The sequence below is a fragment of the Entelurus aequoreus genome, linkage group LG08, assembly GCF_033978785.1.
Source record: "Entelurus aequoreus isolate RoL-2023_Sb linkage group LG08, RoL_Eaeq_v1.1, whole genome shotgun sequence".
Taxonomy (NCBI): Eukaryota; Metazoa; Chordata; class Actinopteri; order Syngnathiformes; family Syngnathidae; genus Entelurus; species Entelurus aequoreus.
Genome location: NC_084738.1, coordinates 48350817 through 48376118, shown reverse-complemented (window position 1 = coordinate 48376118; position 25302 = coordinate 48350817). Strand labels below are relative to the sequence as shown.

Here is a 25302-nt window from a genome sequence, read left to right as displayed (position 1 = left end):
AACTATGACGTTATTTTTAAACAAGAAGATTATGAATTTGCATACCACAAGTTCGGACAACAGAAACGTCAAATCTTGGCCAGTTTGGCTCATGCTGCTCCCCATTTAAAGCGGCCCTTTCAATTCGGTCGGTGTTTTTATAGCTGGGCCAGAAAACCATCCTATCATCATACCATCCACTTGGGACTACCGCAATGTCCCTGTTCATTATAAATTTAATCAGATGAAAAGGCACCCTTAATGGAGAAAGAAAGAAAAGGGGTATTTATTCATCGTCAAAGGAACAACGTGGACAAAAGCATGCACAGGTGTTAGTGTATACAAATAAGCAAGTAAGATGAGCTGAGATTTTACCTGAATGGTGCCCCAAGGTGGTAAGAACTATAAGAAAGGTAAAAGTACAGGTCATAATAGTCAGAACTTCAGCTCAATCGTAAAGTAGGGTTTGAAATTATGGGTGTAGTGTATACAGAGATCAGTCCCTACCTTGTGTAACTCTCTGCATGTTTAATGCAGGTGCTGGTGAAGGCATATGAATACATCCTTCCCCATGGTGAGGTGCTAAGGGAGATAAATTGGTATTAAATGGTTGTGATCTGTTAACCATGGTTACTGGATGCTGAGATATTATTTTGGAGATCAGTCTTTACCTAGAAAGTTATCTCCAGTTGAGGAGTCGAGTTGACAAGTACTCATGACTCTTGCTGGCACTCGGCGAGACGGTAGAGCTGGGAGAAGGGATACAAGGAGAGGGGAATATCTTTAGCACTAAGAATGTTAACCATATATTTAATGTTAATGTGGTGGTTTCGTCTACATCGCTAAATATATCCTGTGGTGTACCTCAGGGATCAATATAGGACCTAAATTATTCAATGTCTAGATAAATGACATTTGTAAAGTTACAAAAGATTTAAAGTTAGTATTATTTGCGGATGATACAACAGCGTTTTGTTCAGGAGAGAACACACAGAAGATAATACAAATAATAACAGAAGAAATTAACAAATTAAAAAGATGGTTTGACAAAAACAGACTATCTTTGAATCTCAGTAAAACTAAAATAATGCTATTTGGTAACAGTAGAAGAGAAAGTCAAACACAAATACAAGTAGACGGAATAGAAATTGAAAGAGTAAATTAAACCAAATGTCTAGGTATAATGATTGATGATAAATTGAACTGGAAATCTCAAGTAAAACATATACAACATAAAGTAGCAAGAAACACGTCAATAATGAATAAAGCAAAACATGTTCTACACAAAAAATCACTTCATATTCTCTACTACTCACTAGTGTTACATATCTGAGTTATTGTGTAGAAATATGGGGAAATAATTACAAAAGTACACTTCATTCATTAACGGTGTTACAAAAAAGATCAGTTAGAATAATATATAATGTTGGATATAGAGAACACACAAATCCTTTATTTATTGAATCAAAGATACTGAAATTCCACGAAATAGTGAATTTGCAAACAGCTAAAATTATAAACAAAGCAAACTATAACCTGCTACCCAAGAATATACAACAATTCTCAAAAAAAGAGGAGAAAAGTCATCTTAGAGAGAAATGTAATTTAAAACATTTGTACGCACGTACAACACTTAAGACCTTCAGTATATCAGTATGTGGAATTAAATTATGGAATGCATTAAGCAAAGCAATCAAACAATGTACTAATATGATCAATTATTTATGCTTACATGTGGAAATAATAATAATAATAATAGTAAATAAAATAATAATAATAAAAAAGGTAAATAAAGCATAAAATAGTCTGTAATAAATTAATTAAATAAAAAACAGCATATAAAATATATACATCAGCAAATAACAAAAATATAGATCAAGAAAAAGGATCCTTAATATGTGCAGCAATTTTTCCCACTCACATCACCTCCTTTTATATTTTTTTCTACAATTAACTATGCCAAAAAACACACAGACATACCTTTTTTTTTGTAATGGAAACAAAAACAACATGGCGTCACACACAGCTAGTCCACAGTAAACAGGATCTCGAGCTCCACTAAAGAACAAAGAAAGAAATAATACACACTCATATTAATAGCAAAGAACGGCTGTTTCCACTCTGTTAACGTTACGTTGTTATAACGAAGTAATAGCGACCTGGGCCTAAACAACACTGACAATAAAGTAATATGCTTTCGTTTCAACCAGTTGGAAATATGTGGAATATCGTAGCATGTAACCTACACACATTCACAGCGTCTAACAAAAGATAGCCTAAGTTAACTGTATTGAACGTTACTCACCGGCTTCACAAAACACAGATAAAAGACAATTTTACAATAGCACGGCGAAAAAATGACCGTCGTTGTGTGGGTTTTTTGACGAATAACACTCTTTTCCACTTTTCTTCGCTCGGGCCTCACCTCTCGCGTGCAGCCATTTCGAATTTTCTGAATACGTGACGTCAGACGCACGTCCCCATGCAAAGCATTCTGGGAGGCGGCGCTGGAACTAAAAGTCTTTTTTTACAGAATATAAAGTTTTACTGCTAGTCCTAATATCAAACAACGTCATTACAATCATACATAAATGATGATGGAAACACAAAGGCCGATCTTTACTGCGAATGTAGCAATAAATCAATAAATCTATACTTACGTTTGTGTTCCAGCAAAGAAAGTCCAGAGATCTTGGCTCATGCGCGTACACGCTAGTAGGCGCGTCCACGTCTGCGGGTGCAGACAGTGGTCGGCTCAGCGCGCGTAGGCGGAGCCTATAACTCTAGGCGGCGCGCGCCGGTTTAGTTTGTCGCGTCCGCGTATGCGAATCAGACACGAGTCCGCTCAGGATCAGCTGTCTGACCGTACAATTTTCAGAGGCGGAGCTGTATCCTCTAGGCGGAGCCAAAACGAATGTGACAGTAACGCGGGTTGGGCGACTTGAAGGCGGATCCGTATAGCAGTCTTCTGCTGTGTGGGGCACGTCACTGCGTTGTACCTCACCATGGATTGCGGACTCGGCTAACTGCTGGCCTGCTGTGCAGTGAGACCGTATTGCTGTATGAACTATATTATACATTTTCATAGTTTAATTAGCTGAGGTATATAATGTACAGTGTTTTTTGTCAACAACTGTATGTGTGTAAGTATTTCTTGTGCTGAGCAATCATAAAACGGCTGCAAAAGACGCACTGGCTGAGGCTTGCAGAAATCCCGCCTCCTGGTGGTAGAGAATGCCCCCCCGCCGTAGAATGCACCCCCCGACTGGAGTGTTATATCAACTAAAGCCCACACTTAAACTTTCCACGTGCAAGATTGAATCTATTTAAAAAAGTTATTTAATAAGAAGCCAAAAAGTGCAAAAACAATAATGTTCGTGTTGGAGGAGTTGTGAATGACTGCAGGACCACAACATTAGGTACAACTGCAGACTGCAGCACGGATTTCATATTTCATTCATTCTATCCTTCCAGTCAGGGGTTTATTTCTTTTGTTTCTATCTGCATTTAAGCACGATGCTATCACGTTAGCTCCGTAGCTAAAGAGCTTCGCCGATGTATTGTCGTGGAGATAAAAGTCACTGTGAATGTCCATTTCGCGTTCTCGACTCTCATTTTTAAGAGGATATAGTATCCGAGGTGGTTTGAAATACAAATCCGTGATCCACAATAGAAAAAGGAGAAAGTGTGGAATCCAATGAACCCTTGTACCTAAGATACGGTCAGAGCGAAAAAAGATACGTCCTGCACGGCACTCTAGTCCTTCACTCTCACGTTCCTCATCCACAAATCTTTCATCCTGGCTCAAATTAATGGGGTAATCGTTGCTTTCTCGGTCCGAATCGCTCTCGCTGCTGGTGTAAACAATGGGGAAATGTGAGGAGCCTTTCAACCTGTGACGTCACGCTACTTCCGGTACAGGCAAGGCTTTTTTTATCAGCGACCAAAAGTTGCGAACTTTATCATCGATGTTCTCTACTAAATCCTTTCAGCAAAAATATGGCAATATGGCGAAATGATCAAGTATGACACATAGAATGGATCTGCTATCCCCGTTTAAATAAAAAAATTCATTTCAGTAGGCCTTTAATATTCTCTACAGCTCACTAGTGTTACCATATCTGAGTTATTGTGTAGAAATATGGGTAAATAACTACAAAAGTACACTTCATTCATTAACGGTGTTACAAAAAAGATCAGTTAGAATAATACATAATGTTGAATATAGAGAACATACAAACCCTTTATTTATTGAATCAAAGATACTGAAATTCCACGACATAGTGAATTTGCAAACAGCTAAAATTATACACAAAGCAAACTATAACCTGCTACCCAAGAATATACAACAATTCTTCTCAAAAAAAGAGAAATATAATCTTAGAGAAAAATGTAATTTAAATCATTTGTATGTACGTACAACACCTAAGACCTTTAGTATATCTGTATGTGGAATGAAATTATGGAATGGATTAAGCAAAGCAATCAAACAATGTACTAATATGATCCACTTTAAGAAACTCTTTAAACTTAAAGTGTTTACAAAGTACAAAGAAGAAGAACCATAATAAACATTCTGAATTTATTTCATCCATCCATTCATTAATTCTCAAAATAATCTTACTCATCTCCATCCATCCATCCATTTTCTACCGCGTGTACCTTTTGGGACGCGGGGGGTGCTGGAGCCTATCTCAGCTGCATTCGGGCGGAAGGCTCATCATATAAAATATAACTTACTTCACCAATTATTATTTATTTATTTTTATTGTGATTACTTATGGAGTATATATATATATATATATATATATATATATATATATATATATATATATATATATATATACTGTATGCATGACCCCGAGAGGGACGAATGGTAAAAAATGGATAGATGAATGGATAATTGAAGCCTTAAATAGGTCAATAATTAATAACATTGATTTTGATTCATTGTTTTTTTGATAAATAAGAGATTTTGATAATTCATATATTTTTGATGAATGACACAAGAAAATAAAAACAGCCCTTATGTTTATTAGTCAACATTGCAAATTTTTCATGTTACATTTCACCTTTTTGCTCTTTTAACTTTTTGTGTTTTTTTACTAGTATAGAAATATATATATATTTTTTTCTAGTTTAATAGTATTTTAGCCGCGTTAAAAATTAACTACGGGCCGCACTTTGGACACCCCCGTACTACGCAGTATTAGAGGGCCTTGGTGAAAAAGGTAAAAAAAAATACATAAAAGTTGTAAGAAAAATAAAGTCGTAATGTTTTAAAAATAAAGACATTTGTCAAATTACAGGAAAATGTATCTTAGTTGAAAAACAAGAGTGTTGAAAAATCATTACACCATTTCAAAGTAAAAGCCTAATACTTGATTAACAAAGTAAATGTATTATTATATATATTATATTATATATATATATCATAAAACAGGAGTTGAAAACTTAAGACTAATATTGGGGGACGGCGTGGCGCTATCAGGAGGGTTCCTGGTTCAATCCCCACCATCTACCAACTTAATCACGTCCGTTGTGTCCTTTAGCAAGACACTTCACCCTTGCTCCTGATGGGTCGTTGTTGTTAGGGCCTTGCATGGCAGCTCCCGCCATCAGTGTGTGTGAATGGGTGAATGTGGAAAGTGTCAAAGCACTTTGAGTACCTTGAAGGTAGAAAAATGCTATACAAGTATAACCCATACTGAGACTGAAAGAAAAAAGGTCGAGAAAAAAGTATTTTTTCAAAATGTCTTTTATTATAAAAACCCATAGGGTTCCATAGAAAAATACAAGTGTCATAAATGCTTTACAAACATTATTTACAAATCAGTCTTGGCTTTTACATCCTGAGAGCTCGCCGTGAAGCACACATCAAATCAGGTAACATTTTGTCAATCCCTCATGCAAATAAATGTGTTTTGTTAAGAATTTGGCCAGTAGAATCATTAAAAGATGTTTTAGAGCTCATATTTGGCGCTTGCGGGCTATCGAAAAGTGCTTAGTTGTATTTGCAAAACAAATGTCAAAACAACAGGAAATTCCACACCTGATAAAAAGCGCTTCTAGGCAGTAGTACAGCAAAATGTATCAACAAAGTGCAACAAACTTTTAAGACGGGGGTGTCCAAAGTGCGGCCTGGTAGGAGCACATTTATTGAGATGTTACAATTATTCACTTTGCCATTTGCAACATGAAGATAAAACATGGTCTGTTTTGTTCAGGTAGCTTAACATAAAAATGGACCTACATGATGTTGGTTTTAGCATCTATAAAAAGCCCCCCCATCTTTTAGTTCTTGGCATGGACACCCCCGCTTTAAGTACAAACCATACTTGTTCCAACAACAAAAGTTGAATATATGTTTATGAGAACAAAGATATAATAAGGTTTTGTCAGGGCGTCAGGATCTTTCTTTCCAAAGAAACGCTCTTGCTAAATCAAAGTAAAAACACTTTATCCCTGGAATGACAAAGCACGGGAAGGAAACATTTCTTCCCCAGAATCCAACAGCAGACTGCAAAGAAGCGATAAAGTGACAGCGAACAAAGCTTATCAAACAGGGCGCCCTCGCACACTCGGCGACTCCTGTCTGTGGCCCGGAACGTTCAGTGACGGAGGACTCAGGCGGGGTGAAGTGCAGAAACCGCTGACACCACTGGACATTTTCTTGCCAGTGACCACCTCAATTAGGACTTCCTTCTCTCAGCTGAAGCGTCTGTTTAGAAGAGTGTGGCAGCGAAAACGCCGCCTCAGCACACTGGCATCATCATCTGAGCGCCGACAGCGAAGTCCTCATCAGACTGCAAAGAAAGAAGACTTGGCTTAGAAATGCAAGTTGATGAGCTTAAGAAACTACAACACATGTTGACATAAACCAGCCCATTTTTCATCAAAATTTCTCGCGTTTGGGAATAAGATCAGTGGACCAGGACCCTAATACATACCTCCTTGTACGCAGGAGGTGGGGGGAAGCAGAACGCCGGCGTGTTCATGAAGATGGGGCTTTCATCGCCGTCAAAGTCATCAAGGAGGCGCGTGTGCGGCTGCTCCATGCGGAAGTCGCTGGTGATGTCGCAGTAGCTGGGGGGCTCGGACGGCATGCGGAGGGACAACCAACTCTGGGAACCCTCCTGGCTGCTTACGCTGTTGCTACGGCTACCCAGACCTGGTGTCCCAATGACCAGGGGAAGCTCCAGGATCAGCTTCTCGCTCCCGGGGATGTGGACATAGATCTAAAACATCATAAATGACACATGAATTATTGGTATCATTAAAATTGTAACTTAAACTGGAAGAGATGCAATACTCAGATGCAACCAGCAGAGGTGCTACTCAACCAAGTCCTAAGCATCTTATGTTGTTACTGTTAAACTTACCATTAAAGCGTACTCCACTCGGATGATCTTGCAGCTCAGCATTGAAGGTTTGATCTTCGGTACGCGGATGGTTTTCCCCTGCCAGGCGTCGCACATCCCGGAGATGATGTGGTTTCCCCGCACAGACGACAGCTTCTCGCGGATGACCTTGGTTCGATCGTTGGCCTGGTATGTGTGCTTGGCGATGATGGCGGCCTTTGGCACCACAATGCGCGAACACGTGTTCTCGAACTTTGCATTGATGCAGATGTCTTCACCCTCGCAGAAGCCGCGACGGTCAATCTTGACATTGAGAGACACCTGGCCATCCGGGATGAACATGCACGTGACCTTCTTCTCTTTCAGACCCCCAGCAGGCGACTGTGAACACAAATGCTGGTCAACATGGTGGTAATGGTTGACATGGTGATGTCATTGTTTAGTGGGCTCACCAGTAGCTCTGGTGTGTTGACATCCAGTGGTTCTTCTACTTCAAAGTGTTTCTTACACTCAAGGACAGGCTGCCGTGGTCTCTCCAACATGGCTTTCACATAGTAGTGAACATACCCAAATTTACCCTTATAGGAAGACACCAGCGTCCTGTAACAACAAACGCGCACACATTACATTACAACCCTTTTGCTACACACAACTAAATGTCAAGATAGATTATCAAATTTCTTGTGTGTTAACATACTTGTCCAATAAAGCTGATTCTGATACTTACCCTTGCTGTGGGAGCTCAAACCCAAAGAAATATTCATATTTTTTGCCTGGCCTCAGAACAACGGCGCCATCTGTGTCTGGAAAGAAGAAAAGGCAACAGTTAAACACATAATAGAGGAATTATTCTTGTCCCGATTCTATTAACAATAACAGACTTCCTATTTAGAGGTTTCATTGGACTACATGGTGACCAAATTTAGATCAGGGACTATTTTTTATCCACAGCTAGGATAATTTACCAGTTTAGGACATAGTCTACCAAATTTAAACAGACAACAAACCGGAAATGGCCCAAACTATTCATAATGATTACATTGTCACGAAAAACTTTTTTTTTTTTACCAAAAACTTCGAAAGTGTGCGTTAGTTTCCTAGATTATTATAACAATAATAGTAAGAATAAACACACAAACTAAGATGTATTTTCTTTATGTGCTCAATGGCGTAAAGTTAACTAAAATCGTCAATTTAATCGTATAAATTGGCCTTTCCTGTCAAACCGGTAATGTATTTTGAAAGGATGCCGGAAGTGGACTAGTGAGTTTATTGACGTCAAATACAAAAGACAGTTATATAGAAGGAACGTTATAGCAAAGGTGGTTAACAGCTGCTGTGCATACCCGTTGGCTGGTCGTTGAGCTGCAAAACAGCTTCATGTCGGAGGTATTCCGCCTCTTGCTTACATCGTTGTTTCCCTTTGGCGTATCCCACTTTGGCGCAGCCCAAAGCCAGCAGCTTGACGGCGGTCACTCGCATGACGTCGTTCACTTCCACTTCTACGCGGCCGGACACTTTGTCCCCGCCGCAGTAAAAAGTCTTGGTGGGGTCCGTGAAGACAATCTGAAAAGTTTTCGCTTTCTTCATCATTGCAACCATGGCTGCGTGCTGGTGGTAAAACTTTGAGTAAGTTAATGAGTGTCCACACTTCGCCGCACTGTCTTATGTATAGCGAATGGTCTGATTTCGGTGTCAACAACACGCGTAGTTTTGTTAACGCCACCCCCAGCTAGCCACGCGCAGAGAGCATGTAAACGCGTGCACAACGCTGTGATTGGCTGAAAAAGCTTGTTTGCGGGCGGCTTAGCCAATCAGCGCCCAGTGTCTACGCGTGGCCAGTGCATGCTCAGGAGCGTAGAGCGCATGCTCAGCTCAGGTTAAACAGGAAGCAGACCCACATTTCTTTTCTTGGAAGTGAACAGACACCGATAGTACAGACGATGACGTCTATCACACATCACAAACATGTGTTTAAATACTTCTTTTATAATCGACTGTGTCTTGTCCTTTCTTCATACGAAAGTTTTTTCGAGGAGTTTGTCATCTGCGCTAAAATGTTCACTTTTGTAGTCCAAAACATGGATTAATAGTTTAATAGTTTAATTAATAGTCAACTAATAGTTAATACCAATCCCATTTTGGTCAAGTTATGCTAGGCTAACAAATACACCTGCCTACATGATTATTCATATCAATATTATGATTATTATTATTTACTTTATGGTTAAACTAATCAACCTGTCAACACTATTGTAGTAATGTTGCCTTGGCTGCTGTCACTCTTGCCTCAGCGTGGCAGCAGCTAGCTGGAGTGATCTGCCGAGCTTGTGGCAATCAGACTTGCAAATGTGACTTTTTAACACGATGAAATTGTTCTGTGCAAAAAAAGGGACGAATTGGGAAAGTTAAAAATCTTTTTTTTCTAAACGACATGTGGCTATCATGTCTACGAGGTACATGATGAGTGTGGACTTATTAGTACTGCTCGCTCGCTTTTTTTTAGAAGTATCATTTACCAACTCCGCTAAACTCTTGTTGTTGTTATATAAGTGATGTCTTGTCCCCAAAACATTAGTTGTGTATCTAAGTTGTTAAACATAAAAATAGCTTGTCCAGCTTTATGGTAGAGACATTACACTTTATGATAGTCACACTACACTTTATGATAATGACATTACATTTGATCATAGTCACACTGAACTTTATGATAGTGACACTGCACTTTATGATAGTCACACTACACTTTATGATAGTGACACTACACTTTATGATGATGACACTACACTTTATCATAGGGACACTGCACTTTATGATAATGACACTCCACTTTGTGATAGTGACACTACACTTTATGATAATTAAACTACATTTTATGAAAGTCACAATACACTTTGTGATAGTCACACTACTCTTTATGATATTGACACTGCACTTTATGATAGTCACTACACTTTATGATAGTCACGCTGCTCTTTATGATACTGATACTACACTTTATGATAGTCACGCTGCACTTTATGATACTGATACTACACTTTATGATAGTCACATTACACTTTATGATAGCCACACTACACTCAATGATAGTGACAATACACTTTATGATAGTGACACTACACGTTATGACAGTCACATTACACTTTATGATAGTCACACTGCACGTTATGACAGTCACATTACACTTTATGATTGTTACACTGCACGTTATGACAGTCACATTACACATTATGATAGTCACTTTATGATAGTGACACTACACTTTTAGATAGTCACACTGCACTTTTTGATAGTGACCCTACACTTTATGATAGTCACACTACACTCTATGATACTGACACTACACTTTATGGTAATCACACTTTAACTTATGATAGTGACACTACACTTTATGATAGTGACACTACACTTAATTATAGTGACACTGCACTTTGATAGTCACACTAAGTGTAGTGTGACTATCAAAGACTATTATGAAGCATATTCTGAGTATCATTAAGTGTAATGATACTCAGAATACACTTCATGATAGTGACACTACACTTTATGATAGTGACACTACACTTAATGATAGTCACAATACGCTTCATGATAGTCACACTACACTTTATGATAGCCACACTACACTCAATGATAGTGACACTACAATTTATGATAGTTACACTGCACTTTATGATAGTCACACTACACTTTATGATAGTGACACTACAATCCATGATAGTGACAATACACTTTATGATAGTGACACTACACTTTATGATAGTCACACTGCACTTTTTGATAGTGACCCTACACTTTATGATAGTCACACTACACTCTATTATACTGACACTACACTTTATGATACTCATACTTCAACATATGATAGTAACACTACACTTTATGATAGTCACACTACACTCATTATACTGACACTACACTTTATGATAGTGACACTACACTTTATGATAGTCACACTACACTTTATGATAGTCACACTACACTTTATGATAGTGACACTACACTTTATGATAGTCACTCTGCACTTTATGATAGTCACACTACACTTTATGATAGTGACACTACACTTTATGATAGTCACACTACACTTTATGATAGTCACACTACACTTTATGATAGTGACACTACACTTTATGATAGTCACTCTGCACTTTATGATAGTCACACTACACTTTATGATAGTGACACTACACTTTATGATAGCCACACTACACTCAATGATAGTGACACTACAATTTATGATAGTTACACTGCACTTTATGATAGTCACACTACACTTTATGATAGTGACACTACAATCCATGATAGTGACAATACTCTTTATGATAGTGACACTACACTTTATGATAGTCACACTGCACTTTTTGATAGTGACCCTACACTTTATGATAGTCACACTACACTCTATTATACTGACACTACACTTTATGATAGTCACACTTCAACATATGATAGTAACACTACACTTTATGATAGTCACACTACACTCATTATACTGACACTACACTTTATGATAGTGACACTACACTTTATGATAGTCACACTACACTTTATGATAGTCACACTACACTTTATGATAGTGACACTACACTTTATGATAGTCACTCTGCACTTTATGATAGTCACACTACACTTTATGATAGTGACACTACACTTTATGATGGCGACACTACACTTTATGATAGTCACTCTCCACTTTATGATAGTCACACTACACTTAATGATAGTGTCACTACACTTTATGATAGTCACACTGCACTTTATGATAGTCACACTACACTTTATGATAGTGACACTACACTTTATGATAGTCACACTACACTTTATGATAGTCACTCTCCACTTTATGATAGTCACACTACACTTTATGATAGTGACACTACACTTTATGATAGTCACACTGCACTTTATGATAGTCACACTACACTTTATGATAGTGACACTACACTCCATGATAGTGACAATACACTTTATGATAGTGACACTACACTTTATGATAGTCACACTGCACTTTTTGATAGTGACCCTACACTTTATGATAGTCACACTACACTCTATTATACTGACACTACACTTTATGATAGTCACACTTCAACTTATGATAGTAACACTACACTTCATGATAGTCACACTACACTCTATTATACTGACACTACACTTTATGATAGTGACACTACACTTTATGATAGTGACACTGCACTTTGATAGTCACACTACACTTAATGATATATACATATAGTCACACTACACTTAATGATATATACTGTATATATATATATATATATATATATATATATATATATATATATATATATATATATATATGTGTATAGCCTGTTATTTGATCACCGGAACAGCACTGCCGAAACCGGATGTTGTGATGACGTAGTTATTATGCAAGGGATTCTCTGCAAAGGCAGCGTGTCTGTGATGTCGACGTACTTTAATACATCGGGAATATACCCGTGGAAAGCGATCCACAAAATGTGCAATGTGCAAATATTAACAGGACAATGGCGAATTTTAAGGAGCGAAAAGCTCACAGCAGTGCAAAGCAAGCGGGCCGCCAGTCAATATTTTAGGACATTAGAGGCTAGCTGCAGCTCGCTGTTCGTCGCGGACATAGGGCGACTAGAAGTAGAGTCTTCAAACACGAGCACAGTCTCCAGTAACACTACAAGAGATGTTAGTTTGTTGATAGTTGTTTTTAATAAAGAAAAAGTCACTAAAAGTCTGGAGACACTTGAAAAATTCTCATCAAAATACATTGAACAATAAACAGCAATTGAAAAATAAAGCTAAACAATGTACTATAGAAATGTATATTTTAATACTAATAATTGTTTGTAAATGTATGTATACATTTTTTTTATCCTTTTAACAAAAATATTTGCATCATAGCAGATTATGCAAATGACGTCATGATGACCCCACCTCTAGCCACGCCGCCACCACCACAGGTACTTTGGCCTTTTGGGGGAAACCCCAGTCTTTATGTATGTAAAAAAAAAAGGCAAAATGGCCACGGGCCGCTGTTCTGCGATGGATTCCAATAACTTGGACTCGGTCCAATCGCAGGCGTTTATTTTGACCAGCGGGAGAAGAAACTTTGCCAGACACTTGTTTCAATATCTAATCAGTTACCTTTATCTGCATTAACAAAATGACATGCACTCACAGAGGCTCTTTGGGTTGTTGTCAATACACATCACCAACACACGCTGGATCGTGTGAGGGATAAGAACTCACACAGTCAATTTCTCTCCGCTCTTAGGCCATGTCTACACTAAGCAGGGTAAATCCCACCTAACCTTATCCGTGTCCACACACACACAATGGTTGTCAAGTGTTTTGCTTTTTTCGCTGTGCTTATCCCACATTTAAAGGGATGTACCAATGCTGAATGTGGCCTCTGGATTTCACTCAAAAGACCAGACCGTTGTTATTTTTTTCCTTTTATTTTCCTTTAGTTTGCAACAGTTTCTCCAAACGAGAACACAAAATACACACAATTTAATCATAGTTTTGGGAACCCCCCCAAATCCTGGAAGTTCAAGTCAGCTATTCTGAGCTTTGTTTGCAATCTGTGGTTGTCTGTGTGCGCGTCCCTGGACTGTATCGATTTCACAGCAAGGGTTCGTTCACTTGGAAAACCCAACCACCATTTTTGGAAAAAGATGTCACACAAGACTTTCTGTTTGTAAACGTTAAGTCATACTTAGTTCTTCTCAGACAGACGCAGTCTTTCATCTTTATCAACACTTTTTTCTGGTAACTTTTTGAACTAGAAGTAAAATGTTCCTCTGCAGCCCGGCATGTACATTTTGCTGATGAGAAGCAACATTAAATCAATGCTTTGAAAGTAAAAGTTCCAGTTCCAGGGTAAAGTTTCTGCCGTGGAAAGGGGTTAAGATGTAGAATGATGATGACATCCTGGTTCTGGGGTAAAAATCCTGTTTATTAGGTAAAGTTTTTGGTTCTTGGCTAAAACTCTGGATTCTGGAATAAGTTCCTGGTTTGGTTCCTGGTAGTGAAGTGGGGAAAAAAATCCTGGCTCTGGGGTTAAAAAAATCCTGTTTCTGTGGTAAAGTTTCTGGTTCTGGGATAAACAAATCATGTTTCAGTGGCAAAGTTTCTGGTAATGGGGTAAAACTACTGGTTCTGGTGTTAAGTGGCTGGCTCTGGGGTAAAAATCCTGTTTTTGTGGTAAGGATTCTTGCTCAGGGGTAAAACTTTTGGTTATGGAAAAAGTTCCTGTTATGGGGTAAATCCTGGTAGTGAGGTGGAGAAAAAAAAAACCTGGTCCTGGCTATAAACCCTGTTTTGGGGTAAAAATCCTGGTTCTGGGTTAAAAATCCTTGTTCTTGGGTAAAAAAAAAAAGGATTCCGTGGTTAAAAAAAACCAACCTGCTTCTGGGGGTAAAAATTCTAGTTCTGTGGTCAAGTTCCTGTGGTGGAAAGGGGAAACGTTTCTGGTTTCAGGTTAAAAATCCTGGTACTGTGCTAAAGTTTGTGGTACTGGACAAATAATTCTACATCTGAGTAAAAAAATTCTGGTTTGGGGGTAAAAATCCAAGTTCCAAGATAAAGTTTCTGTAGTGAAAAAAATGTGGAATGAGGATGAAGTCCTGTTTCTGGGGTAAACATCCTGGTTCTGGGTAAATACTTTGGTTCTGGGGTAAAAATCTTAATTCCAGAGTAAAGTTTCTGTGGTGGAAAGATGTAGAATGATGATGATATCCTAGTTCTCGGGTAAAAATCCTGTTTATGGGGTATAGTTTCTGGTTCTGGGTTAAAACCCCTGGTTCTGAAAGAAGTTCCTGGTCCGTTTGCTGGTTGTAAAGTGGAAAAAAAATCTTGGTTCTGGCTATAAATCCTGGCTCTGGGGTAAAAATAAATCCTGTTTCTGTACTAAAGTAAAAAAAAAATTCCTTTTATTTTCCTTTAGTTTGCAACAGTTTCTCCAAACGAAGAAACAGCTTCTTTTTTCTTTTCAGTCTATTTAGCAGCCTTTAGCAGCCATTAGCAGCCTTTAGGGACAAAACACCACAAGATTAACATGCTGTAAAAAATCAATCATTTATCAATCCCATAATTTACAATTATTAATTAGGCTATCAAACTCTCAACCATTAAACTAGTGCAAGAAAATTGACTAATATTTTCCCTTTAAGTTAAAACAAATTTTAAATAAATTGTCTCAACATAAATGCACCAAGATACATATAAAATACATTTAACCCCATAAACACAATAGATAAATGCAGCAGAAAACCCAATATGCAAATACATAAATACCTAACCAATTAACCACCTATTTTAGATACATATTTAAAATTCATATCCAATATAAATGAATTATTAATTTAGCAGCGAAACACTCAATCTTAAACGCTGTCTACCGGTAGAAAAATGCCCCGTTTCCTATGCCCTCACTAGCAGCCAATGATCCAACACGGTTAAATCCAACACTTTAAATTGAGCGGCTTCACCCTCCTGATGAAGCAAACTGCTCCAACATTTATCAGACTAAGCAAAGAATATGCATCAACACTTCCTTACCAAACAACAGTTACACAAAACACCGTGTGTATTTAGCCTCCAGATTAAGCACGCTACATGCACACAACTTCCCCCCCATCTTACCGGCGCAACAGGTGCGTCACACCCACAAAGAGAAAATAAAGCGCAAGCTTTTGGTTTTGGTTCACTTTTGGCACAACTCTGGGTTATCTGTAAGGAACTAAACCTTTTGTCCACCCTGCACTGTGGTGGCGTCTATTGTACTCCTTGATTTGACACAGCTGTCTAATTACCGGGCTATACCTGCGCGTGAACGTAAATAGATCGGCTCTGATCATATAAGCCGACTGGCTGAACTAATGCCGAATTATATACACCCTGGGGTTGTCTAGGTGAATAGGGATGTGGATGTGCTCTAAGATAAAATATAATTTTATTAAATGGGGTTTGGCTGGTTGCAAGCCGCCGCGGTTGCGAGCTCGCGCATCAGCTGACGAGACAGCTGATCGCCGCTACAATGGTCGTTTAAGCATTCAATGTTTTCCGTAGTCTTCACTCGTCGGCCAAGTAATATAAAGCACACGCTCCCTTTTTTATCACATCCACCGGAGCCCGCATTCTCCTTGTCTCCTCTTCGACAAATGGACAACGTTTTTCAGTAAGTAGAATCACAGCTGACCCGGACATTCGAAAGTTCTCTTGCCGTCTGAGAAGTGTTGTATCCCAAATAGCTGCAATTGCGCGTTTTCTTCACTTTAAGGTATTCATGTGTGATTTCTACAAGCGTCTGTACATGTAGAAGAATGAGAAACACGGGCATGTCTGGATGACTCGCCTACATCTTTCCAGTGGTTAGCGCCAGTTGTTATGAAGCGGGCTGTGGCGCGTTCTCTCTGACTTCACTTCCTCTCCGAACTCAGTTTGTAAACGATCAATGAGTCCATACAAAGCTAAGAGTCGGATATTCAAGAAATACACGCCGCACTTACCTGTGTAAAAAATGATCCAAGGAGGGTTAGCTTAAACGATGGGTTAGTGTGGCTGACACAATGTTTAGGCTAAATAATTATTCCTTTAAGGGGTTATCCGGCTTAGTGTAGACATAGCCTTATAATGAGTTGGGGACGTTTCACTAAGTTCGGCTGTCAGTATCTGTTAACTTTATCTGTCTCTTTATTGGTGTCTCTTTGACATTTCCCTTGAACAAAGTGTTAACCAGCAACACGGTTGCCATGACAATCATCGGTCTATTGCTTATCTCAAAATGACCTTGCTCAAATCCCCCATTGCACCTCTTTAGTTTGTCAAACGACAGAATATCATACGTTTACCTTGAAGGTTACTCAAAGGTTTCAACATCCGCTAAGCCATTGTTCAGGGTCCGCTTAACTAATCCTTCATAGGTTTATTTCATATATAATTCTAAGCATGCTACTTTCTATACCAGGGGTTCTTAACCTTTTTGACCTTGGGGCCTAATTTTTCCACTACAGAGGGGCCCGGCACCACATAAATATTAACACTGAATTAACAATCTTACTCTTGAATTTAATCGTATTTAATAATTATATCTGACCTACTTACAGTTTAACAATGTAAATCTTGTCAAATGATATGAATGCATGTGTTAATTACTGATTACAAAAATAAATACTAATCAAATGTACTGCATTAGAAGGGACGCAATAAAATTGCATTATTTTTTACATACATAAAGACTCGGGTTGCCCAGAGTTTCCCCTAAATTGCCAAGATATCTGTGGTGTTGGGGGCGTGTTCATCATGGCGTCATTGTATAAATCGCATAATCTGTTATGATGAACATATTTTCTTTAAAAGGTCAAAAAAAATCTAAACAATACAATACAATACAATACAATTACAGTGTTAAAATAAATACATTCTAACTAAAATATTAATAACGCTAATATATAATTTTTTTTAACAAAACTGTTAATAAAAAACAAGCAACTACTTCTCTGCTTTAGTCATAATTTTTGCGCTTAAGAAACCTCTCTTTGACTTTAGCCGCAGACTTTTCCTGTTTGTCTGATATTATCATTACTGCCACAAGTGGTGGAAAAATGTATTACAAATGAGTACCGCAGCGGCCCACACTGCTGAGAAACAAATCTTTTTTGGCGGCCCACTCGGGGGTGCTCATGGCCCAGCAATGAGCCAATGGTTAAGAAACACTGTCCTATACTAACCTTTATTGTGCGTGAATATTCAATATGCATCATCAATATGTAAGCAACATTGAAATACATTCTAAGCGGACCTTTATAGAGCATGAACATTGAATAAGAGATCATACATGGTATCAGCGCACAGTGCTGATTAACAAGCGTGTCTGGGGATTTCATCCACAAGGGTAAAATGATGAATGAATATCGGAGGCGTAAAGCTCGTCATGGGTTACTAACATTTACAGAATTGAATGATCAAAGCTTACAATTAGTGCATATTTTGTGGTGTATTTCAAACTTAGCACTATATACCAGGTGGCGATAAGAGCATCGATCTGTGTGGGAAAGTGGAAGCAGCCAGAACAGAGAGCACAAAACAAACATAGATAATGTTATCTCCTGTCTTGCAGCGCAATACAGTCAACACCTTCAGGCTTGGGGATTCCCATGAAAAACTCCAGAGGACACAAAGTACACACAATTTAATCATATTTTTTTGGGGAAAAAAAAACAAAATCCTGGAAGTTCAAGTCAGCTATTCTGAGTTTTGTTTGCATTCTGTGGTTGTCTGTGTGAGCGTCCCGGGACTGTATCGATTTCACAGCAAGGGTTCGTTCACTTGGAAAACCCAACCATCATTTTTGGAAAAAGATGTCACACAAGACTTTCTGTTTGTAAACGTCAATTCATACTTAGTTCTTCTCTGACACACGCAGTCTTTCATCATTATCAACACTTTTTTTTCCTGGTAACTTTTTGAACTAGAAGTAAAATGTTCCTCTGCAGCCCAGCATGTACATTTTGCTGATGAGAAGCAACATTAAATCAATGCTTTGAAAGTAAAAGTTCCAGTTCCTGGGTAAAGTTTCTGCGGTGGAAAGGGGTTAAGATGTAGAATGATGGTGACATCCTGGTTCTGGGGTAAAAATCCTGTTCATTAGGTAAAGTTTTTGGTTCTTGGCTAAAACTCTGGGTTCTGGAATAAGTTCCTGGTTTGGTTCCTGGTAGTGAAGTGGGGGAAAAAATCCTGGCTCTGGTGTTAAAAAATCCAGTTTCTGTAGTAAAGTTTCTGGTTCTGGGATAAAACTCCTGGTTCTGGTGTTAAGTTGCTGGCTCTGGGGTAAAAATCCTGTTTCTGCGTTAAGGATTCTTGCTCAGGGGTAAAACTCCTGGTTCTGGAATAAGTTCCTGGTGCGGGGTAAACATCCTGGTAGTGAGGTGGAAAAAAAATCCTGGTTCTGGCGATAAATCCTGGGTCTGGGGAAAAAGCCTGTTTCTGTGGTAAAGTTTCTGGTTCTCGGGTAAACAAATCCTTTTTCAGTTGTAAAGTTTCTGGTTCTGGGGTAAAACTCCTGGTTCTGGTGTTAGGTTTCTGGTTCTGGGGTAACAATCTGGTTTCTGTGGTAAAGTTTCTGGTTCTGGGGTTAAACTTCTGGTTATGGAATAAGTTCCTGTTTTGGGGTAAACACCCTGGAAGTGAGGTGGAGAAAAAAAATCCTGGTCCTGACTACAAAACCTGGCTTTGGGGTAAAAATCCTGGTTCTGGGTTAAAAATCCTTGTTCTTGGGTAAAAAAAAAAATGTGTCCGTGGTAAAAAAAAAAAAACCTGCTTCTGGGGGTAAAAATTGTAGTTCCGTGGTCAAGTTCCTGTGGTGGAAAGGGGTAAAGTTTCTGGTTTCAGGTTCAAAATCCTGGTACTGTGCTAAAGTTTGTGGTACTGGACAAATAATTCTACATCTTGGTAAAAAAAATTCTGGTTTGGGGGTAAAAATCCAAGTTCCAGGATAAAGTTTCTGCAGTGAAAAAAATGTGGAATGATGATGAAGTCTTAATTCCAGAGTAAAGTTTCTGTGGTGGAAAGATGTAGAATGATGATGACATTCTTGTTCTCTGGTACAAATCCTGTTTATGGGGTATAGTTTCTGGTTCTGTAGTAAAACCCCCGGTTCTGAAATAAGTTCCTGGTTCGTTTGCTGGTTGTGAAGTGAAAAAAAATCCTGAATCCTGGTTCTGGCTATAAATCCTGGCTATGGGGTAAAACAAATCCTGTTTCTGTAGTAACGTTTTTGGTTCTAGGATAAAACGTATGGTTCTGGTGTTAAGTTGCTGGCTCTGGGGTAAAAAATTATATTTATGTGGTAAAGTTTCTTGTTCTGGGATAAAACTCCTGGTTCTGGTGTTAAGTTGCTGGCTCTTGGGTAAAAATCCTGTTTCTGAGGTAAAGTTTCCTGTTTGGTAGTAAAACTCCTAGTTCTGGAATAAATTCCTTGTTCCGGGTAAACATCCTGGTAGTGAGGTGGGAAAAAAAATCCTCGTTCTGGCTATAAATCCTGGCTCTGGGGAAAATCTCGTTTCTGTGGTAACGTTTCTGGTTCTGGGGTAAACAAATCATGTTTCAGTGGTAGAGTTTCTGGTTCCGAGGTAAAACTCCTTGTTCTGGTGTTAAGTTTCTGGTTCTGGGGTAAAAATCCGGTTTCTGTGGTAAAGTTTCTGGTTCTGGGGTAAAAAGTCTGGTTCTGGAATAAATTCCTGGTAGTGAGGTGAAAATAAATCCTGTTCCTGGCTATAAACCTTGGCTTTGGGGTAAAAATCCTGGTTCTGGGTTAAAAATCCTTGTTCTTGGGTTAAAAGAAAAAGTTTCCGTGATAAAAAAAAAAAAGCGTGCTTCTGGGGTAAAAATTCTAGTTCTGTGGTCAAGTTCTTGTGATTTAAAGGTGGAAAGTTTCTGGTTCCAGGTAAAAAATCCTGGTACTGTGATAAATCTTCTGGTACTGGACAAAATGTTTTAGATCTGGGTAAAAATTCTGGTGTTGGGGTAAAAATCCTAATTTTAGGATAAAGTTTCTGTGGTGGAAAGATGTAGAATAATGATGACATCCTGGTTCTGGGTAAAAATCTTAGTTGGAGTAAAAGCTCTGGTTAGGGAGTAAAACAAAAAACCCTGAATCCTGCTTATGGGGTAAAGTTTCTGGTTCTGGGGTAACGTTTCTAGTTATGGGTAAAAATCGTGGTTTCAGGGAAGAAAAATGGTTCTGGTGTAAAGTTTCTGGTTCTGGGGTAAACATCCTAGTTATGGGGTGAAGGTTCTGTGGTAAAAATGGGGGTGGGGGGGGTGGGGGGTCCACCCACATCTGCGGTCCTCTCGGAGGTTTCTCATAGTCATTCACATTGACATCCCACTGGGTTGTGAGTTTTTCCTTGCCCTTATGTGGGCTCTGAACCGAGGATGTCGTTGTGGCTGGTGCAGCCCTTTGAGACATTGATTGATTGATGATTCTCCGTCTGAAAATTCCTTTGAAAAAACTCTTTGCCGCTGTTCTTTCTTTGCTTGGGAGCTGCATCTGGTCCGAGGCCTTCTTGGTAGGGTCATGTTCGTAGCGTAATATAAAATCATTTCTCGATGCTGTCTGCTATTTAACATCGGCATAGCCATTAGAGGCGTAATATTTCTAATCTGTGCCAATATGGAAATGGAGCTACAGATGCCTGGTGTCACGTAATAGGTCAACCGGAAAAGCAATGCATTTATCTGGAAATAAGCGCCCCCTCGGGTACTGGAGGCACATGGTGAATGACCAATAGTCACATTAGACACTCTGCATGGACACTTGGACTTCACACAAATGCACTTCAGAGGGTCATAAAAACTGCCATGAAGATCACTGGCTGCTCTCTCTCCTCCCTGGATGAACTGTACAGTGCCAGGTGCCTCAAAAAGGTCCAAAACATCATAAGGGACCCATCTCACCCTGGACATACACTTTTTGAACTGCTGCCCTCGGGGAGGAGATACAGGACAATAAAATGCCGGACAAACCGATTTGAGAACACTTTTTACCCGAGAGCAATAGTGTCGCTGAACACAAGACAATAATGACTGTGCATGTGAGCTGTGTGCTTGGTAGTTTTATGTATTTTAGGCATTTTTATCTATTTATCTATGTTCTTATGTTTTTATGTGTTATTATGAATTTGCACTAAATTAGTTTTGCATACAATTTCGTTGTGCAATGTACATTAACAATAAAGATATATTCTATTCTTCTTGTATTCTAAAAACAACAAAACAAATTATTTGAGGAATCAGACTAATTTAGTGCATGGAAACGTATTGACTCATTCATTCCAAACACACACACACACACACACACACACACACACACACACACACACACACACACACACACATATATATATATATATATATATATATATATTTACACTACCGTTCAAAAGTTTGGGGTCACATTGAAATGTCCTTATTTTTGAAGGAAAAGCACTGTACTTTTCAATGGAGATAACTTTAGAGGTCTACTAAAATGAATTTTTTAAATTTAAACGGGGATAGCAGATCTATTCTATGTGTCATACTTGATCATTTCGCGATATTGCCATATTTTTGCTGAAAGGATTTAGTAGAGAACAACGACGATAAAGATCGCAACTTTTGGTATCTGACAAAAAAAGGCTTGCCCCTACCGGAGGTAGCGTGACGTAGTCAGTTGAACATTTCCGCAAAGTTCCCTATTGTTAACAGTGATGGCGGCCAGAAGTGAGAGCGATTCGGACCGAGAAAGCGACGATTTCCCCATTAATTTGAGCGAGGATGAAAGATTTGTGGATGAGGAAAGTGCAAGTGAAGGACTAGTGGGGAGTGGAAGCGATTCAGATAGGGAAGATGCTGTGAGAGGCGGGTGGGACCTGATATTCAGCTGGGAATGACTACAACAGTTAATAAACACAAGACATATAAGCTCCCCCTGAGTATTAAGTCCGCCACCACTCTGGACTCTTTTAGAGCACGGCTTAAAACTCACCTTTTTACCGCAGATGACTTTTAATCTATGTTTTCATTGTGAGTCTTAAATGTTTAGTTTAGATTCCTTTGTGTGTCTCAGTCTCTGTTTCTGTTTTTTTGTTTCTCCAGTCGGGCTGCGCCCCGGGCTGATGTAACAGTTGGTTGGGGGGCGCATAATAAATGAAAATAACATAACATAACATAACATATATATACTCTATTAGCCACAACACAACCAGGCTTATATTTAATATGCCACAAATTAATCCCGCATAAAAACACCTAGGTGTTTGTTATGCTAGCTCCTAGCTCCTAGCTCCCGTCCATATAACCCGCCAATACAATTCAAACACCTGCACAACACACACAATCACTCAGCCCAAAGGACCGTTCACCTAACCCAAGGTTCATAAAGCTTATATATTTACCCAAAGTTACGTACGTGACACGCACGTACGAGCAAGCGATCAAATGTTTGGAAGCGCAGCTGCGTACTCACGGTACCGCGTCTGCGTCTGTGTATCCAAATCAAAGTAATCCTGGTAAGAGTCTGTGTTGTCCCAGTTCTCTACAGGCGTCTGTGTATCGAAGTCAAAGTCCTCCTGGTAAGAGTCTCTGTTGTCCGAGTTCTTCGATCTTGACTGCATCTTTCGGGAATGTAAACAATGAAACACCGGCTGTGTTGTGTTGCTGACTTCCCTCGCAAAATACTCCGCTTCGCACCGACAACTTTCTTCTTTGCTTGCTCAGCTTCTTTCTCTATAATGCAATGAACAAATTGCAACAGATTCACCAACACAGATGTCCAGAATACTGTGGAATAATGAGATGAAAACAGAGCTATTTTGTATTGGCTTCAATGGGGGAAGGATACTTCTGTTTCACTGGCTACGTCACGCGCATACGTCATCATCCAAAGGAGTTTTCAACCGGAAGTTTAGCGGGAAATTTAAAATTGCACTTTATAAGTTAACCCGGCCATATTGGCATGTGTTGCAATGTTAAGATTTCATCATTGATATATAAACTGTCAGATTGCGTGGTCGGTAGTAGTGGGTTTCAGTAGGCCTTTAAACTAGTCTTAACTTTAAAGAAATACACTCTATACATTGCTAATGTGGTAAATGACTATTCTAGCTGCAAATGTCTGGTTTTTGGTGCAATATCTACATAGGTGTGTAGAGGCCCATTTCCAGAAACTATCACTCCAGTGTTCTAATGGTACAATGTGTTTGCTCTTTGGCTCAGAAGGCTAATTGATGATTAGAAAACCCTTGTGCAATCATGTTCACACATCTGAAAACAGTTTAGCTCGTTACAGAAGCTACAAAACTGACCTTCCTTTGAGCAGATTGAGTTTCTGGAGCATCACATTTGTGGGGTCAATTAAACGCTCAAAATGGCCAAAAAAAGAGAACTTTCATCTGAAACTCGACAGTCTATTCTTGTTCTTAGAAATGAAGGCTATTCCACAAAATTGTTTGGGTGACCCCAAACTTTTGAACGGTAGTGTATATATATATATATATATATATGTGTATGTATATATAAATATATGAAAGTATTTATATCCATATATTATATATATTATTACATTTTTTAAATATCTTTTAAACATTCTTGTGTTTTTTCAAAAACACTGGTTATTCAAATTGTTTTGTTTATTTGTTCATAATTCATTTAGTAAATACTTTTTTAAGGGATAAAGACAGCGGTACCTTGGTTTTTGTTAGTGATCCCTTCCAAAGGTCGGTGGAGTATCCTCACAAGTATTATACGAAAACTGACACATTTTTTCATTGGAAATCATTTAGAAATAAAACACTGAATACATTTATAGATCACTATTATAGTTACATGCAGAAAACAATGTTAAATACTTTTAAAGGATGAATGAAATGTATAAATGAACATTTACGATGACTTTTACTTTTATTGAAGACTCTTGTTGGCGAAGACAGAGATGAGCAGAGAGTAAGGAGGGCAGAGCCACTGAGAGGCCGCCTTTGTACTTCACTGCTGTCTTTCTTGTATTCATTAGTGTTTTTCACCTTCTATATCAAAGTGCTGGTACTCTCAACTGTTTTTTGGCCCCATTGTGTATTATTTTCCAGTCAATAACATGCAGAGACTGAATCACTGGCATATGGATGTTGCGTTTGGAGACTTGATTGTGCAGAATGATACACAAATAGAAATGGACTAGTTTGTTGTCAAAGAGTGGGGGCGTTGGAAAAGTGAGGCAGCACTGCATCTATTTTGAAAAGTTCAGTTCATGCACACAAGTGCACTGGAGATGCTGAAAGTATTTCTACGCCCAAAATAAAAAACACTCGTCACGACCTTTCCCCCACTGCCCTCACTTTTCCCCGTTAAACGAATGCCTTGTTAAAGTGCAGCATTGTGCGTCAGCTCACCTGAGCTCAGGTATTTCAGTGTTTGTATAAGCATG

General features: G+C 38.8%; 1 protein-coding gene across 1 annotated transcript; it reads right to left on the bottom strand.

The window, feature by feature from the left end:
* Window positions 1-5719: 5719 nt before the first annotated feature.
* Window positions 5720-9064, bottom strand: txnipa (thioredoxin interacting protein a). Its single transcript, XM_062056696.1, has 6 exons — window positions 8687-9064; window positions 8068-8143; window positions 7793-7940; window positions 7362-7721; window positions 6930-7217; window positions 5720-6785 (listed from the first exon to the last, which is right to left on the bottom strand). Exons 1-6 carry the CDS (start codon window positions 8940-8942, stop codon window positions 6735-6737), a joined length of 1179 nt encoding a protein of 392 aa, XP_061912680.1. The 5' UTR covers window positions 8943-9064; the 3' UTR covers window positions 5720-6734.
* Between the last annotated feature and the right edge of the window lie 16238 nt (window positions 9065-25302).